The sequence below is a fragment of the Camponotus vicinus genome, unplaced genomic scaffold (assembly GCF_025532165.1).
Source record: "Camponotus vicinus isolate PSW18456_S1 unplaced genomic scaffold, iyCamVici1.0 SCAF_5, whole genome shotgun sequence".
In the NCBI taxonomy this organism is placed as follows: domain Eukaryota; kingdom Metazoa; phylum Arthropoda; class Insecta; order Hymenoptera; family Formicidae; genus Camponotus; species Camponotus vicinus.
The window spans coordinates 14,124,905-14,145,928 of NW_028141977.1; the positions used below are offsets into that span (position 1 = coordinate 14,124,905).

Here is a 21,024-nt window from a genome sequence, read left to right on the forward strand (position 1 = left end):
CACTTTCACACTGAATCTCTCGCTGCAGTAACGAACAGGCATCCGATCGGTTTCTCGTTTGAGTATAACTTATCGAAGACGTCATCTCATGACACTATCCGCCTGCTGATGCTAAGAGTTACCTACGTCGATCTAATTCTTCATAGTCTTGAATGCGATCGGCCTGCAATAATAAGTCAAGTTTTTATTACAAATTACACAATCGTACAACTGAAATGTTTGCTCCGATTTTGTAAAGATTACACGTGTGTGTAATCTGCTTTATATAATTATTTTTCTTTTATATAATTATAAGATATATTCTTTTATATAATTATAGGACATATTTATATGTTAAATATTTTTATAAAAATATTGAACGTGATAGGATAAGGAAAGGTGACAGAGAACACAAGACACTCGTTAACGTACGCTTTATTTTATGCACTGTGAAATGAGACCGTCGATTGGCTTACACAAGAGATGCGTATTGCAGTTAGTTGAAGAATAATAACGGAAGTGAGAGTAATCTGTTAACATTGCGCCGAAGAAGCATCAAATATGGTCCGAAACGTTCGCCTTTTAGTTATTGTAATTTGAGTTTTGTAATAAACTAATAATAAAAAAGAAGGAAGTGTTGTTTCTTCTCTGCGCTCCAACTACCGCACTGTGGCTCTTATGTGCCAATTTCGATTTAATTTTTAATTATTTGAGCCAAATCCCTAATTATTATATTTAATTTTTATTTCAGTTAATTAGAGAGCTATGCAATATATACGTTTGTACTACTATTGAATTTACATTAAATTTAAATTTTATATAAATATTTTAATACATTTATTAATATATTTATTAGTTGAAATTATGTCGAAATAATAATCATAAACTCGTCAATAATTTGTATTTGTTAATAATTTGTACTATTTACTTTCGATTAGAATTTCAATTTTACTTGAACATTTGGTTTTTGATGTCACATCAACTACATATTTTTAACTGGATAAAAATCATATCGTGATTGATTAAGAATCATACTGTAGTCGATAGATTTGTTATACATAAATATATATCATACTATATATCATACTGCTCAAATAATATTAAGATATAATCATTATTTAATTCTTTTTTATAGAAATAAAACACAAGAATATTAGACATTAAATGTTTAATATATTTCACGCTTGTACAAAAAAATTGTTTTTAACTTAATATGGCTGATTTCCTAAAGATAATTTTCTAAGTTTTGAAATAATTAGATATTCTACTTCAACATATAATATTATACATATAGGGTGCGTTCGTTTACGCAGTCGCTGCCGCACACACACACACAGATGTCATTCATTTATCTATAGTATACGTGATGTAAACTATAGATAAACAAATGACATTTGCGGCAGCGACTGCGTAAACGAATGCACCCATAGTGTTTACAAAGCAAAGTGCAAATATTATGAGTATTAAGTACAAATTGACAAGAGACTTTTATTTGTATATATCTTACGTTATATAAAATATATAATCTAATATTATGCAATATTTGAATTTTTCATAATTTGCTTATTTTGTGGAAAAATAAAAAAGAACTAAGTCTTGCGCGCGAATATATTTGATAAAATAGAGAAATAAAAAAACTAAAATGTTAATGTTTTGAATAAATTATAGTATCAATAAAAATATCTTAGTAATGAAATCGAAATGTGCATGCAATGCATTTTCTTACCGTATATTATATAGTATCCCAGTGAGCATTATTGAGAGGAAGAAGTCTTTAAGAGGACTTTCTAAAGACTTCATTCATTTCTCTCAAAAATGATATCAATAAGTTATCTTTTTTGCAAGATATCTTTGAAAAGACCTCTTTAAGAGGAATTTTTCAAAATCTCATTTATTTCTCTTGGAAATGATATCAATAAATGTATCTATTTGCAAACTGTCTTTTAAAAGAGCTCTTTATGATATCTATTTATAGATGGCTCTAGAGTCTTAGAAGGAAGAGCTCTTTAAGAGGTCTTTTCAAATATCTCATTTCTCTTGAAAATGTTATCAGTAAATAATCATTTCGCAAGATGTTTCTCAAAAACCACATAACCTATAATCAATCTACCGCATGTGAATGGACCAGAGAGATTATTTATTATATTGTGGAGAAAAATATTTGTGTGAGTCAAGAAATTGACAAAAATAGAAGATGCGGAACAGCATGTGAGAAATGCATTAAAACTAACCGTAACTGATCTTTTAGCCTACAAACTGTCATGGACAGGACAGAAAAACACGATTGAAACAAGATGCATGAAATTTGTTGACGTTATTATCGGTATGATCTTATTGTCTCAAACTTTTAAATTAGTCCGAATTATATACATTACAAACACATACGATAATACATCACTAATAGCGACTTGAATCTGATTTTTCAAGACTGGCATCTAATGCTCTAGAATTTTAACAGAAACACTCAGTGAACATTGTAGAGCATTGGCATAAAATTTACATATATTTAGTGATACTATACACATGCAGCAGGAGCATATTATTCTGTACACTGACTAATATGAATAACAAAATAACTGAATCAATGAATATATATATATATATATATATATATATATATATTATTGAGTATATTCTTTCAAATAATAAAATATGTAAAAATATTATAAATAAAAAATTCCTAAGCCATATCTGACTACGCATTGAAGATTAAGATTCAAGATTAAAGTTGAAATTAAAGTCCATATCAGATTACGTCTACGCATTGAAAATTTAAGATTAAAGTTGAAATTTGACTAATTAGGACAAAGAAACTTTAGTTCCTTTTGTTCTGATTTGTCAAATTCCAATCTTTAATCTTAAATTTTCAATGCGTAGGCGTAATCTGATATGGACTTTATAGGCCAGTAGAAATAGACATTATAATCCCAAAAAATAACAATAATTTCAAATGTCTTTAAACTTTTTTTATTGCTCAGTTTTATTACCAACATAATATATCTCATTTTGCTAACATCCTCGAGGTCCGCAAAATGTTTAAAAAAACGAATTTGCAAAATTCGTTGCCACCTTACGTAGAAAATTGCAAATATTTAGCAAACTTGGGGAAATGTTTAATCGATGGTTTTCTGCTGTTTATTAAATTTGCTAACCATCCCAGGGTTGGCAACATTGAAAATTGTTAAAAATTAACATTTTTGTTAATAAATATTCCGCAAAAATATGTAATGTTTTGCAAAAGTGTTAGAATTTTCTTAAAAATATGCGAAAAGACTTGTGAAAATTTGCGAACTCGTAAGTTGCACGCAATACGTATATATATAAATAAACGTTATTTAAATTGTTTATTCGATTGTATTTCCGCCAAAAAAATTGCAAGCGTTATGAATATAGGTAGCAAATGCTTAAAGCATTTTATGTCTCGTATTTTCAAATTTGCTAACTTCTTCGAGCCCGGCAACATTATTAAAACTTAACAATAAAATAATTGGGATTTTTTTTTACTGGCCAAAAACTACAAACATTTTGCAAATTCGGCATTTGGTTGGAAATGACATTCTAACAAGGAATTTGCATTTGCTAACTCCGATATTCACTGCAAGTACTGAAAATCTATAGTATACGTGACGTTAACTACAGATTTTCAGTACTGGCAGTGAATTTCGGAAACGGATTCCTGTCGAGAGTTTATCGATAATTATCGAAAAGGTTTTATCGATAGTATCGAGACGAACTTCTCTATATAACCTAAAAACAATATTTTTCGTCCAACGTGGATTAGATGGAATTCATCGGTCGTGCGATAAAAATAAAAATGCAGGTTATTTTTGAAATATAATCTCAACAATATAGCAAAACAAATTTCATTACTGTCTATAATTTTTAAAAATTACCTGTGGCTTTGTATATACAGGGTGTCTGGAAAGGTAAGGCCAACCGGCCAGGAGGTGAAAGAGGAGCATGAGTAGAACACATAATGTAAATAAATTTTTTCGTATTCGCTATAATTTAGAAGATATAGCGCTTTATAAGGATGTATAAAAAGTGTGAAACTTCTTAATATTTCGAAAAATACGTATTTTCGAAAAAAATGTTTTATACAAAAGGTGTAGGGTTTTAAGTTATGCATTACACAGAAAAATTAGAATGACCTTGAATAGTATTCTTAAGGTCACGTAAAGATAACCTTGAAATTTTTATCTTCTAAACTATAGCGAATACGAAAAAATTTTATTTACATTATGTGTTCTACTCATGCTCCTCTTTCATCTCCTGACCGGTTGGCCTTACCTTTCTAGATACCCTGTATACATGGAAATTACGTGACTTGAATTTTTTTAAAGTTATGCAGAACGATTCTTAATTCAACTTTTCATTTATTTATCGTATGTGTATTTATGACTTGGTAAAGAACAAGGACAGATATTATGTAATTGTCATGCTACGTTTAAAAAATTGGAATGGATTTCGTTATGAGTATTTGATATTCTTAAAGAAATGCTAATACGACGGCCGAACTCCGACGGGATAGCTCACTCAAACGTAACTAAAATTGTTACCGACTCGATTTATCGTATCAATACGTCTATTTGCTCGATGTCGTCGAAATCGAGAGCGAGAACGAATAACGAGCAAGCGAGATGACCTATCATCAAAGAGTTCCGAAGTCTCTCTCGCGAGGTTCCCTTTATCTTTATCTTTCACGTATCATATATCATCTTACCACAGAAAATAAAACTTTTATATTTCACATTTTATCGATTTGAAAGTAATTTCAATGGATTAATGAGATTTTTGCGATTAAAATGACATCAAACATGACATAAATCGGATAATTTTTAAAATTTTTTGCTTTTTCTTACGTGAAAAAGAAATTTATTGCGAGATATTTCGGAATTGTTAAGTTTTAATAATGTTGCCGGGCTCGAAGAAGTTAGCAAATTTGAAAATACGAGACATAAAATGCTTTAAGCATTTGCTACCTATATTCATAACGTTTGCAATTTTTTTGGCGGAAATACAGTCGAATAAACAATTTAAATAACGTTTATTTATATATATACGTGTTGCGTGCAACTTACGAGTTCGCAAATTTTCACAAGTCTTTTCGCATATTTTTAAGAAAATTCTAACACTTTTGCAAAACATTACATATTTTTGCGCAATATTTATTAACAAAAATGTTAATTTTTAACAATTTTCAATGTTGCCGACTCTAGGATGGTTAGCAAATTTAATAAACAGCAGAAAACCATCGATTAAACATTTCCCCAAGTTTGCTAAATATTTGCAATTTTCTACGTAAGGTGGCAACGAATTTTGCAAATTCGTTTTTTTAAACATTTTGCGGACCTCGAGAATGTTAGCAAAATGAGATATATTATGTTGGTAACAAAACTAAGCAATAAAAAAAGTTTAAAGACATTTGAAATAATTGTTACTTTTTTTACTATTTCTACTGGCCTATTACCCAATAAACACATGATGGAATATTAAACATTTATTAAACGTAAAGTTAGTATAAATGTGGTATAAGTATATTAGATAAACGTTTTAATTTTTATGGTTTTTATACAATCGTATAATATATGATAATGATATCCGTTTTTATTACGTTTGCATAAAACAAAACGGATTTTATGCGTTGAAAAATATTATATAAGAATACGAAAAGAAACGTTTAGTTTCTAGAATGTATCTGCGTCTATTTTATTTCTTAAAATCGTATATTTATGTAATCGAAGAAACGTTTATTGAAAACGTATATAATTTATGAGAAAAATCTCATTTATAAATGTTTACAAAATTCTATTCTATAAATGGTATAATCTAAGTCTTAAAAACGTTAATAAATTATTGCACGAATAATATATACACACCTGATTTTACAACTAAAATATTATACGACTAATAAACATATTTTATTATTATATATATTTGACCATATTTTGAGTTAAATATATATAATAATAAAATGTTTATTAGTTGTATAATATTTTAGTTGTAAAATCAGGTGTGTATATTATTCGTGCAATAATTTATTAACGTTTTTAAGACTTAGATTATACCATTTATAGAATAGAATTTTGTAAACATTTATAAATGAGATTTTTCTCATAAATTATATACGTTTTCAATAAACGTTTCTTCGATTACATAAATATACGATTTTAAGAAATAAAATAGACGCAGATACATTCTAGAAATTAAACGTTTCTTTTCGTATTCTTATATAATATTTTTCAACGCATAAAATCCGTTTTGTTTTATGCAAACGTAATAAAAACGGATATCATTATCATATATTATACGATTGTATAAAAACCATAAAAATTAAAACGTTTATCTGATATACTTAGGCCCAGTTCCACAACTCGAGTTAACCCGAGTTTAATACGTTAAACTGGGTCCTGATTGGTCCATTCGCCACTTAAACTCAGGTTAACTAGATTGTGGAACTGGGCCTTATACCACATTTATACTAACTTTACGTTTAATAAATGTTTAATATTCCATCATGTGTTTATTGGGTAAATCTATCACATTTAGACCTCCCGTAAATACTTGATTTAAACGTATAATATACCATCATGTGTTTATTGGGTAATAGTAACATTTTCTTAACATTTAAAAGAAGTCATTTTGCAGTACTCTTTTAGATGACATTTATAAGAAGTCATGCTACAGTATTCTTTTAGATGTCATGTATATGAAGTCTTTTTTTCCTTTAAAATCGACGCATTAGAGGACTTACTGATATCATTATGTTATCATTCAGATGGCGTTTTCAGACGTCCAACTCTTAAACCTTAGTACTTTTAGAACTCTTTTTGATAACTTATTGCTCATTGGGATACTATATATTATTTAAGTATTCTATATTGTACTTTGCATATGATATTGTGTATAACGAGAAAAATTTAATGTGATAATATTTTACAATGTTATCTAATATTCTAAAATATTGACTAATTAGCTATTAAATTCCAAAGTCTTAATAAGCAACAGATAAAGGTGCTCAACAATCTGATTACTTTACGATACGTTTTATATACACAATAATCATACTACTGAAAATTAATTCTTAATTTCAAAAAATGCGTTTATCGATAAAATATAATTTCTTCACAATAAAATTTTATTTTCACGAGTAAACTGTTTTGCAAACTAAAAATTCATATCATATAAATTGTATTAAAAATGAATAATTAAGAGAATTAAAATCTTCTATTATATATATATAATAAACACGAATATACAATAAGTCTTTATGTGTGTTCTCTGTAATATATATTCATAAAAAGTATTTTTTTTATTTCTACTCACTGATTCTTGTTGATGCTTTTAATCACCATGGCACATTGATTGAGAAACATTTCACGAAATATTAAATTAAGTGTTATTTGATATTATTAGATACTATGTATCACAATAATATTACGACATATGATTATAATTATAAGAGTAGAAAAAGTCAGTCCAATACAAAATTACAAATAAATCACTAAGTCACATTCAGTCCTGCTTTTAAAACGCAGTATTCACAAAAATACACGATTGAAGTCACTATAAGCGGACTAAACACGCTGGTCCATCTCGCGGGTATTCATCATCACGTAGCTAGGATTACTGAAGCCATCTGGTATACCTAATCTTAAATCGCTCTTCTGTTTCGGCATGTTCACATAGTTATCCTGAGTACTGATGATGGGTGGCACATAGTCCTTCTTCGAGTCCGCGTCCGCTAGATGAGCCGCGTCGTTCTCATCCATGTCATTCAGGTCGATCAGATGAAGATTTCGCGGCGCGTTGCAATAACCGGAATCTCGATCGATGGACCTCTCGGCTATCTGGTTCTTCATTGCTTCTCTCTGTCGCGCGAATTCTGCTCTTCGCTCTTGTACGTTAATCGGCTTCAGGTAGGGATCTTCCTCATGCTTCAACATGGGCGACAATTCGACCGCATCCTCCGAGTCTGATGCGGGCGACGGGAATTCAAAGTGCGAACGATCCTCATGTGGTCTAGGACTAAATATTCCGGACTCGTTTGTCTGACAGCTGGGACTCATACACAAGTATGACGAATCTGGCGCGCCCTCCGAAAATGGTGAATTCACATAATGTCCCGGTGACGATAGAGCCCCATGATCCGGCGCGGACATCATCGTCAAATAATCGTTTTTACCACTCTCCAGAATCATCGTGTTCATATCCATATACGGGGTATTCAGACTGATATAATGCTGCAACAGAAATAAATAATGCTTTTATATCTTGCTTAAAATGCAAGTAATTATTCACAGAAAATTTAAATATATACAGTGCTTTGGATAGTATTTATTTTTAAACAGAATTATCTCAAGCTTGTTGCGATTGAATTATTAATAATATATCTTTAATTAAAATATCCAGTTATTTAATATTAGTAACTTTTTATTGATGTTATTATGTTGCTCTCTTGAAAAATTGATTTAGGTATATATTATACCTTTCGTATCATGACGCAATAATCTAGTTAAATAAAAATTAACTCACCGATCTCACGCTTTCCTCCAATAAATTACCAATGCTTTCCGCGAGGTCTGTAAAACTTGGGCGTAGTGTGGGTTTAGCTTTCCAACATTGCGACATTATTTCATATATTTCGCGAATGGCATACTCCGGCTGCTCCATTCTGTAGCCCTCTATCAGTTTTTGATACAATTTCTCGGCCTCCATGCTGGGATACGGTGTTTCAGACAGAGTGAAAAATTCCCACAGAACTATACCAAAAGACCAAATATCTGACTGCGTCGAAAATATTCGATCTCTGATAGATTCGATGGCCATCCACTTTATAGGCAACGGACCATCACCTTTCTTTTTGTAATTATCATCTTTGTACATAGTCTTTGCGAGACCAAAATCGCAAATCTTCACTATATTATTCTCGCAAAGCAAGATATTTCTTGCCGCAAGATCACCGTGCAATACCTAATAACGTGTATTATAATAATATTATAATGATATGAAAACTATGAATATTTAAATATAACTTAAACAAATGAATTCTTTTAGAAATGTAATATTACAAACTTATATAAAAATTTTGGTTTTATTTTAAATTTAAAATTAACTCTAATGTTATATATATATATATATATATATATATATATATATATATATATATATATATATATAGTTATATATATATATATAACATTAGAGTTAATTTTAAATTTATTATATATATATATTATATATATATATATATTATATATATATATATATATATATATATATATATATAATGTGAAATTATAAAATTAATTAAAATATTAAAACTTAAATTTGTGTGTATGTGTATGTGAATTGCGATTTATCTCGATTATTTATCTATTAATTTTACAATTATCCGATTTTACCCTTCTTTGGCTGAGATATTCCATTCCCCTTGCTACTTGAAAGGCATATGATAAAAGATCTTGAGTGCAAATCGGCTTGAGATTTTGGTCTTTGTAGTCTCCACGATAATTTGTCCTCCAGTCTGGTTGAGATGAATTATTGCTGAGGACGCAGCCGTCTGGCGAAAAGTTGATCTCCTGAGTGTCCGAGCTTGTTCCCGGACAATAGTGTACCACCGTATCGGTGCCTGAATTCGCACTAATACTGCGAGAGAAGGATAATGCTGCATATTTTATCCTATCATACGGACAGAAGAAAAAAGGAAGAATTTTGTTAAACCTCAGCCCCTTGCATGCATCAGTGCATGTGTATGTATGCATTACTTATGTTAGTACTCAGAATACACATTCATATGCAGGATGAGATTTCTGAAATTAAAGCTCCTAAGATTTTATGTAGAATTAGATGATACACGAAATTCTCTGTAGCATTAGTGTATAGAAATATGTTGAAAAAACTAATTAGAAATATTAATTTGTCAATCTATAATTTGATTAGTATTCTCTAGGACATTGTTTAAAACAGAGAAAGAATATTTGCTTTCAATTAATTTACATCCACATTTTATAAAAACCGTTTAAGCAATGATCGGTAAAACATAGTTTAGAACACATTTAAAATATCTTGAATGTATTATATTGTATATATTTATTAATAAAATAAAAGAAGTACATTTATCAAGACAATCGATGATAATAGAATGTTTATAAAATATGTTTCTAACCTGTTATTACTACTGATACTAGCTGTTCTCGTCAGTATATCCACACCGATAGTAAGATCGAGTTTTCCAGTGTTGGGGTCGATTTGATTAATAAAATTGCTTCTATGTTTCAAAAGGTAATTATGCAAATTTCCGAAACGACAATATTCGACAATCACCAATAATTCGCCTGTAATTCGTTGTAATATAAATATTTTAAATTTTAATGCTTTTTGAATAATTTTTTATTTCTGTATTTGACATGTCAGAAACAGATATGTTTAAAGTACAATACCAGTTAAACAATGCTTTTAATCATTGTTTTAATATAATTTTTTATTAGTACGAAACATTTCAGTAATACGTACGTTTCGAAATATTTTTAGTGCATGCACCAAGAAGATTGACGACGTTTAGATGCTTGCCAAGGTGTACCATGATCTTCAATTCACTGGCGAGTGCACGAACATAAGTCGGGTCGGTAGTTCGACGTACCATTTTCACAGCGACAGTTGTGACAGTTTCATTTTCGCATATTCCTTGCGCTTCTGCTTTCATTACAACTCCAAAAGCACCACTGCCCAATTGTTTTCCTAAAAAATTAGTTAGAATGTTTCTATGTTTGTTACATTATAATCTGGGTACTTATCTGATTAAATTTAAACTCTAGATTAAGGCAGTCGCGCTTACCGAGTTTCAATCGTTCTCTTGGGAATTCCCACTTCTTGTCATAAGGAAGTAATTCCGCTTGATCGTCAACCGTCAAATCTGGATTTAAACACTCCAGAGCACCTTCTTCAAAGTGCATGAGACCTGCTTCCATTAATTCTTTCCTCATTTTCTATGAAAGAATATAAATTTCATTTCATTAGTATATTATACTTTCCATAAGATTTTATCGCAATATAATATCAAATTATATTTTATGTATAATTTTATACGAATTAAAGAAAATAAAATATATAATTTACCTTTTCACGACGAACCTTAATCGTGAAAAAGATTGCTGAAATGACTAAGGTGATACCTAAAATAGCTATTGAAACAGCTAATATGACGTCAAGCTTCTGCACTACAAAAAATTTTTTAATTTTTAATCTATGTGCTCAATGATATTATTTTCTATATATGATATATATAATTTTCTAGATATTTCTTCTTACATTTTGCATTTTTTACCATTATCTCCTGATAAATTTCATTTGTACCTAATCGATTGATAGCGCGACACGAATACCTTCCACTATCATATTCCTTAAAATATTTGATATTAAGTTCTTGATAATTAAATTTGAACAAATATTGATCATTTTCCACTAATAATACATTGTCCTGCAAATGATCGAAAAATAAAATATAAGATATATTCAGTCTTATCAAACAAAGATAATTACATTACATTTACCTTATACCAAGCAATTATCGGTTTGGGCATCCCATCCGCAAAACACTGTAAAATGACCGTTTTATGACCTTCGGCAATTACGTCGATATTTTTCACTATAGTCTCGTTCATATTAGTTTTGGTAAAAAACGGCGGTACCGGATCTATAAACAGCATCAAATATATGAAAAAGATAAATTACAATACATTTTTCTATAGAAATTAATTTTAGTTAAATATAGTAGATATATCTTTTATAATAAACGAATTATATTATAATCTGGCTAGTAATTTCATATCTAAAACATTTTTTGTAATAATTAATTTATTGTATTTTAAAATTTTTAATAGTTTAAAGTAAAATATTTATGTAATAAATGTTTTTTTAAGTTCATTATAATATACAATTATAATTAATTATAATTCAATTTTTAAGATACTTTTTTTAATACAATTACATTAGATATGTAAAAAAATCACTTATTGTAATTACCATGGATTATTAATTTGTAGCTGGCATAATCAGAAAGAGCTGGATGACTTAAATCTATAGAATATAATCCATGTATGCACTTGCCAGTACAAATATAATCCTCAGCATCTGATTCTTGAACATGATGAATTTTTAGAGTTGATCGATACGTGAACGGAGTTTTATTATGTATGATTTCTAACCTATCTAAAAATAATAAAGATTATGATTAATATTTATGTTAAATTATTTTTATACTTTCATTTTTTTATGTACAGAATCACATATACAGGGTGTTCGGAAATTCATTCAACAAATTTTCAGAGATTGTCGGGGGCACCATAAGAATCATTTTTTGCAAATGAACCTGGGGTTGGAAACGTGTCATTACATCGCTACGGCATACGGAGTGTTCGAAAGAGTCGGGACCTCGAAATATCACAAAAAATAGTTTTACAAAAAATTGTTTCAAACAAAAGTTGTAGGGTGTAAAAAGGTCTATTTACTGGCGCCATGTGTTTGACCTTGGATGGCGTCCCCAAGGTCACGACAAGGCCACCTTGAATTTTTAAAATGGAACCCTTCACTTTTTATTGCATATTCTTGTAGCCCTTCTCGAGACCTTTTCAAAGCACTAATTTTATCAACTTTAAGTAAGCCGTTTCGAAATTATTGAGATTATAAAGTTTTTCCTGATAAGTCGACTGTAGCTATCGTATTATTATCCGCGAATGAAGGTAGAAGTAGTAAATGATGGTGGATCTACTTTTATAATTGACCGATGCGTATGATATTTTGGGCCATTTTTTATTACAGACATTCGAGCAAATAAAAACCTTCATTTTTTTGTAGACTTGAGTTTGTACTCCAAACAGTACTGTTGTGGACTGTTGTTAAAGCACGTATCCGATTGAAATCATCATCTAAAAAATAAAGTATTTTATTTCTGATTTCTGATATTATTTCTTTCTGACAAAATGCGACATAGAGCGATACTCTTGGAACGAGTATGCTGACATGATTGCTGTTTATGGAGAGGCCCATTATCACGGGCGTACAGCAGCAAATAGACCTTTTTACACCCTACAATTTTTGTTTGAAACAATTTTTTGTAAAACTTCTATTTTTTGTGATATTTCGAGGTCCCAACTCTTTCGAACACTCCGTATGCCGTAGCGATGTAATGACACGTTTCCGACCCCAGGTTCATTTGCAAAAAATGATTCTTATGGTGCCCCCGACAATCTCTGAAAATTTGTCGATTGAATTTCCGAACACCCTGTATAAACACAACATAATGTAAAAGTAAAGAGAAAGATAACAAATTAATTATACTTAAATACTTCTGCGTCTAAAATAATATAAATATAAATGTGAAATAAAATATGATTTATCAAAAAGAATGTAATCATATTAATAAAAAAATATATAAATACACACACACACACACACACACACACGCGCGCGCGCATATTTATATATATGTATTATATATGTACATGTACACACACACACACACACACACACACACACATATATCATATATTAGAAATATCATATATTTTCTGTGTGTGTGTGTGTGTGTATTATTGTAAATTATATGCATAAATAATAATTTTTTTTACTACACATGCTTTCTCTTACATATGTTTTCTCTTCAAAATGTTAAATTGCGAAAAAACTTATGATTTACATATTACGATTAATATTCTAATTTTTCTTTTGATGTATTCAATTCTTTATTCGTAATAATTACCTGTCTCTATAATTGGCGTTTCAGTCTCATTTTCCAATTTTGTCCATGTTAAATCATCTGTATAATTATAAACGGAAGCCGCACAAATCAGTTCAACAGTATCGTCTTTCGTTACCAATTCTTTTGGTCCGATAATACCAAAAGCGCCTATTCCATCTGCAAAATTTAAAAAATGAAAAATATTATATTATTGATTTATAACATATTAATATAATGGAATGTATTATAAATTTTAATTCTGGTCCAAACTTTTTTAAATTATAATTTTTTTATTTACTTTGTATTTATTTCTAATAAGATAATAATTGTGCAATGACAGATTTTATAAACGAAACAATAAATAAAAATTAATTTAATATTTCGCAAATTTATAATGATGAGATATAGAAATATATATATGTATTTATTTATTTATTTATATGATACATAATTAGAATAGTAATACTAAAATAGATTATAAGTTTTAGACAAAAGCATGTATCTCCTTACCGGAAACGAAAATATTTTCTGTCACAAAGTCGCAACCGAGGGAATTGCAAGCTTCGCATGTTACTATTCCCGATACTTGGATAGGCATTTTTGCTCTCGATTCGTATTTATAATTGGAGCTGTAAGCATTTTCCATTACATCCTGTAAAATCCACAAAAGTTTTTCATTACAATATATAAATACAAATAAATATCTATTTAAAATCAGGTTCCAATAGGATTGCATTACTGTCAGTTGCACGGTTGTTGAATTTTCAAATGATGGATAATTAGGACATTTCATAAAACGCCATGTTACATTTGCTGTAGGATGAGATAATACTTCACAACGGAATTCCGCAGTTTCATTAGGTGCATAATAAGATTCAATCTCTGTTAACAGAGCAGCCGGTTTAGCTGAAATCGATAATAATTAAATAATATACTGTAGTCTTTTTTTATGTAATCCTAGAGAATAATCTCAATACCTATAATATCAAGTGTAAAATTGAGTTTTTTTATCATGTAGTCATTTTTTGCTTCAAGGATATAATCCCCTGCATCCGTTATTGCTAAGTTATTTATCCTTAAAATAGTAACTGTTGTACTTGTATTCACGGAATACTTTTGACTCGGTGTAATTTCTTGACCTTTTGGTTCAAACCTTTAAATTTACAAAAAAAGAAATATATATATATATATATATATATATATATGTGTGTGTGTTTAAACATATTTAAAACTTTTGTTGGTATTAATTAATTATACACTAATTGAATAAATAAAAAAACAGATGATTAAATATAATTAAATACGCTTTAAAATACATATTTGCGTATATATAATATATATTAAGTAATAATATATATTAATATTAAAATATAAAATATACTTTAAACACTAGAATCTTCGTATACATTGTAAATGAGAAAGAACAAGAGAAGGAGAAACGAAAAATTTACCATTGTAAATGAGGCCTTGGAAATCCATCAACGTAAACGACCCACTGTACATTGCCGCCTTTTTCTCCTTGATAATATCTTTCAATATGTTGAGACGTAAGATTAATATACTTTATTTGAGGGTCTAAAATATTAAATATAATATTAGAAATATTAGAAATATTAGAAATATTAAAGATATTAAAATTTATAGGCACGCAAAAATACTACTAGCATTAATACGATTTTCTTTTAATATGTAGGTTCTTCAATATATGCATGTAATCGATCAATAGAAAGAGACTTACGTTGCATACGGTTATATTCCATACAATCATGTAATTTTCTTATAAATAAGCGCATTTCATATAATCATAACTAAATTAATGATAAACTAACCGTGTATCGTGATGTTTTTCGTTGTATCCTTTGTGTCATGAATCGATCTAATGATGCATTTATACTCTCCCGCGTCTTCATCCGTGACGTTGAATACCGTCAATTGACACGTAACTAAGAGATAATTGCCGTCGAGCTGTTTCCTAAACTGTTGAGTGCTTACTCTGCTGTTGCTCTGCAATTAAAAAAAAAATACATCGTAATGGAAAAATAGGGATGCAAACTTTGATTGCGCGTACGTCATTAAAATATGCATTTTTAATCCTAAACAATGTATCTCAATCCTCCTTATTGAAAAAAATCAATATATAATTAGAGAATTTTTTTTAGCTTTTCTTTAGGAGCTGTCTAAATAGACATATGAATATTATATACATATACACTAGAATATACACATTAGAAAAATAAATTATATTATATCCTTTTACAAAAAAATTTAAAAATAAATTAAAATATTTTTATATAAGATACTCACTAAATTTATCGATCTTTCGACACATCATCAATTAATTAAAGTGTCTCCAATGTAATCTATTTTTACTATACGAAATTGAAATAAGTTATATTTACCTGTGGTGTGCTCCAATTAAATACATATCGTACAGATGCATCAATCTCAACGGTGCAATTAACGTACAAATCTTGCCCACGTGTGACGTGACGCAAAGTGTCGTCGTGAATTTTTGGATCAGGCAAAGTTTGTCTTACTATGTAAATAAATAAATTATTCTTATTTATATTTTATCAAGAAGTGTCGGTAATTATGGCTGATACATTGCGCGCTTTCAACTTATGTACTCGTATATATATATATATATGTGGCAAAATTAACATCTCGAGTTAACCGTACTTACGATGTACAGACAAGACGTAATTGACCTGATGCTCTTCATCATCCTTCTGTATTGAGCACTTGTACCAGTCGCTGTCTTTTACCGTCAGATTTTTAATCGTGAAACCAATTCTGGGATCAAATGATGCTTTTTCCTCTAATTCATCTTCCTAAATATTAAACGCGTCGAAATGTAGAAAAGTGTTAAAAAAGTATCCAATAATACTAATGATACTAATGATCTAATGAAAAATGTAAGAAAAGTATATGATGATAAATAATGATCATATTAAATTAACACAGCTACTTTTTACTGTATTATAATGAAGAATTTGAAACAATAATGTGCTAACCATATTTTTAATATTTTCCGCAAAGTGCGATTTTTGAACTTATCTCTATATTTCTTTAAATTTCTTATTCTAAAAAATGTATATTTCTTGTTCTAAAAAATGTATATTGAGAGCTTAGACGAATTTGTAAATAACTATAAGTTAATGATCCTATAGAAATTTCCGCATAGATGCTTGATATGTCACCGCATAATATTCAAATCTTTTTCGTATATTATATATATTTTTCTAAGATTGTAAATTATCTTCTGCTAGTCTATTGATGATACTCACGTTGTTGTTGGATAAGTCAGGTACTAAATCCGGCGATGTAGGTCTGCATGGTATTACAGTACTATCGCCAGCAACAGCATTCAAATGAGCAAAAGTGTCCGCTTCAACGAATAAACTCGTATTAGCTGTAACAAGTTAACGCAATTATTCTATGCAAACTGAATGAATATATTACGGACAAGATATAAGCACAAATATTTTTTATTAATTCACAAAAGAAGGGTATGTAATTTCATCTTACATTTTACATAAACGTATAACCAGTTCACCTCAGAATTATCAAAGGAATTTGGAATTTCAACATTATAATCGGCACAACCGTACCAGCCTGTGTCACCAAAAATGGTTTTTGGTCGTTGGAAAATATATTTGTAAACGCCATTTTCCTCATCCTCGCTTATTCTCGGCGTTGAAGTATTAATCTGTTATAAAAATAATGTAAAATTTAATATATATAAATTTTGCATGCGCTTTTAAAATATAAATATATTGTAATTTCTATAGATAATATATAAATAAACATTTTTATATAGCAACTTTCATGAGACACGCTTCCTACAGCTAACTTATAGGAAAAAAATGAATCTTATAAAAAGATAATTAATCTAATTATTAAAATTAGAATAGTTTAATTTTTTATAGAATTATAGAATTAACCAACTTTTCTCTAGAAAAAGGAAACTCATCTTAATATCTAAAATATAATGATAAAACATACTTGGAAAAAATCAAATAGGAAAAATAAAAAATATCAAAATCTATTCTAATTAATTTTATAGTGCATACCACTTCTTTATTAAAAGTGTCGGGATAAACAAATTTAAGTGGTGCTGAGCCCGTGCATGTAAGTTCTAAAGATTCTCCTTCGTTTAATACAATTTCTTCTTGGTTTGGTGAAATAATTGGTTTGTTACTTTCCGAAACTGAAAAACACAAAATTTTTCATGTAGTTTAAATGTGATTAAAATTATTCGAATTTATTATAGAAATATTTTTCTTATATGACATAATGATATATCTTTTTTATTTCCGAACATTGGAGCAAATCTTTTAATTGTTCATCGATATTTTTATATTAAGAGTTATTAATGAAAAATTTATATCAGAATAACTGTTGCCAAATGTTTATGTATAAAGTGAGAATATGATTAAGAGTTTCGAGAGAAACGTCGTCGTGTTAGCCACAATGTCCTGCGGATGATTGGCTTTATCTGGCTCTCCTCGTTACTCTTCTGTAGAAAAGAACGCAGCCGTTTCAGTCTCTTTCTGCGCAAATGCGACCCGTAGGAAGGAAGTCCTTTTTTCCTCTCCTGATAACGTGGTCATATTATCAACTAACTCATGCTTATATAGCAGTTGTAGAAAACACAAGATTGTGAACAATTGAGATTTACGAATAAATGAGTTATTCTGGTTAAATATATGGGTTATATATATATATATATATATATGTATATATATATATATACTATATGTATATATACTACATCATAATTTACAATAGGAAAGATTGCATATGATGCAAAATGATGGGAAGTTTACAGATGTATTTTATGTGTACTCTTTGCATTATCATACATGTAAACATGATGTGGTTAAAACGTATTACATTTACGCCGAATTGCATAAAAATAATGCTACTACATATCTCAGAATATCCTCGTATTATTTTATATCAATATGCTATCGTATTTAAAGATGAAAGTATTGCGAGATGATATATATAATAAAATAAAAACTTATTGATCTTAAAGAAATTTGATTTTTAAATTAAAAGCTGGAGATTTAACAAATACTAATTTACAGATCAAATCATAGAAGTTTGTTACATTAAATATTAAAGAAGTTTAATAATTTAAACTTTAAGTGAGTGTCACATAATAAAAAATATTATAAAATACCTTATTCTATATTTTATTTTGAAAAATTTGTTAATAAAGAACGCACGTGCTGTTTCTCTCAGAATACTTTTCTCAAAATTTAATATTTTAAAATGTTAATTTTAATTTAATATAATTTTTTATGCCTTATTTTATATTATTTTATATATAAATTAAATTAAATTAATTAAAAGAAAAATCTCTTGCACATCTCTATATCAAAAAAAAGATAAAGGAAAAAATATAGTACAATTATATACAATATTTTAATTAAAACAACTAGAACAATTTATATGTTTGTATTTCAGAAAAAATATAATAGCGAAAATCTTTCAAAATTTTTTATCTAATATTGAATATGAGAATATCAAAATATAATTAAACTATTTTTTTTTTGGGAAGCATTTAAATATATTTAAAATGTTTTTAAAAAAATTATCCATGAAAAATTTTCCAAGAAATACTTACAATTAAGAAAAAAAAATATTAAATTTTATCTTTCACAATTTTTACGTTTGTAAAGGAAGAATGAGATAAAAAGATCGCAATATGATAATATTATAGTATCAATAATACGCATTTTTTATAGAGCTTCTCTGCATATGTTGTCATCGAACGAAATATTTATTGCGAATGAAGTGACTAATGCAACCAAGCATGACTCGATCTATGTAATCAATATCATCGACACTTTTTTTGTAGGATACAGACATTTCAGAAATAATTATTTTTTTATAATTTATCATGCTTTTTATAGAGCATCTTTAGACGCTACATTGTAACGTTGATAGGTCATATTATTAAACGATCTATAAAATTATCGCCACTTATTAAAACGTCAACGTGCGCCAAATTCAATGAAATTTTATGATTGATATACTGCTGAGAGATAATTGACTCAGAAGTGCTAGTGTAATAAATAGATGTATTTCACATAACATATCTTTATTCGATATAACGTTAACTGTATGATTATGTCAATTTGTGAATATAATTTAACAACAGTTACGTCAATTGGTTACTGAAATGCGAGTGCTATTGCATACTTTTTTATTTTTAAATGACTAATACTTGTATAAATAACAAAAATTTACTGTAGTTTGATTTTCTGTAAATATTGTGTTAAAAGCTTATCATTTTTCCAAATTTCCTTTGTCTAATGGTATCATTAAAGAAAATAAGTTAATGAGTTTAGCTACAAATGAGTTCTTCGGGCATGATTCATTCGAGCATTCGTTTGCCTCATAATATCCATTTTATAGGATAAAAAAACCGTCGACTATTTACAGAAACAGCACTGTTAAATGCTTTTACCATGTTCAGATGTAGCAACATTTACAACAAAAATTTTAAGCAAATACAATTTGCAGTTTATAATGATCTCTTCATGCTATTTTAAAACTATGGTTTCAAGAAAGCAGCTACGAAATTTTAGGTCAAGTTTAATATTTATACTACTATTTCTTTTATGAAGCTATATTTAGAAGAAGTTATAGAATTAATATTACATTTTTTTGCAAGATCTATCAAAATAGAAAAACATATATAACTTACTTCACTCAACATTTTCTTAATTAATATATACACGGACAAATATGAACTAAATATTAATCGAGATTTGAAGCGTATGAATATATGTCCCTTCTTTCAAATGATTCAAAAAACTACTGAGACGCTATTGAAACAACGAATTGGCATTTGCTGAGTAACAATAAAAAAGTTTCCACGTCGTATTTCTTCGAGTAAAATCTGACCGCGACACCAATAAATGTGACTCAATGACAGCCACGTGACCACTTTATACTTCTCACAACCACACATGAAGACACACGCACACATGTGTATAACAGGTACAGCGCGGGCAGGTACGCCAGATCGCGTTAATTACCTTTGCAACAGAGCGTAAAAACGATGAATACCAGAACGCGGTATCGTACGTAATGCAGAAACATTTTCGTTTCTCTTATGCTTTACGGATTCTCACATTTTTGCATGCCGATGTTGCTTAATGAACATTGTTGAACGCGAACGCGCGCGAGAATAGGCCCCGGAGTCGTTCTTCGAGGGCCCAACCACTCTCTACTGCGTTCTATGGTCACTTTCACACTGACAATGAGTCTCTCGCTGTAGCAACGACTAA

The 21,024-nt window shown here is 28.9% G+C and overlaps 1 protein-coding gene across 2 annotated transcripts; it reads right to left on the reverse strand.

Annotated features, from left to right (window-relative positions):
- Nucleotides 1-398: 398 nt before the first annotated feature.
- On the reverse strand, nucleotides 399-20,976 carry Pvr (PDGF- and VEGF-receptor related). 2 transcript variants are annotated; one of them, XM_083101015.1, is made up of 22 exons: nucleotides 20,773-20,976; nucleotides 17,791-17,927; nucleotides 17,246-17,426; nucleotides 17,005-17,129; nucleotides 16,401-16,548; nucleotides 16,117-16,253; nucleotides 15,547-15,721; nucleotides 15,169-15,292; nucleotides 14,695-14,870; nucleotides 14,457-14,623; nucleotides 14,228-14,369; nucleotides 13,739-13,894; nucleotides 12,004-12,189; nucleotides 11,532-11,674; nucleotides 11,290-11,458; nucleotides 11,098-11,198; nucleotides 10,817-10,967; nucleotides 10,495-10,719; nucleotides 10,148-10,316; nucleotides 9,384-9,627; nucleotides 8,515-8,952; nucleotides 399-8,222 (listed from the first exon to the last, which is right to left on the reverse strand). In XM_083101015.1, exons 1-22 carry the CDS (start codon nucleotides 20,834-20,836, stop codon nucleotides 7,557-7,559), a joined length of 4,224 nt encoding a protein of 1,407 aa, XP_082957141.1. In that variant the 5' UTR covers nucleotides 20,837-20,976; the 3' UTR covers nucleotides 399-7,556. The 2 variants fall into 2 exon arrangements, with proteins under 2 accessions (XP_082957141.1, XP_082957140.1); XM_083101014.1 differs by having other exon boundaries at nucleotides 9,384-9,660.
- Between the last annotated feature and the right edge of the window lie 48 nt (nucleotides 20,977-21,024).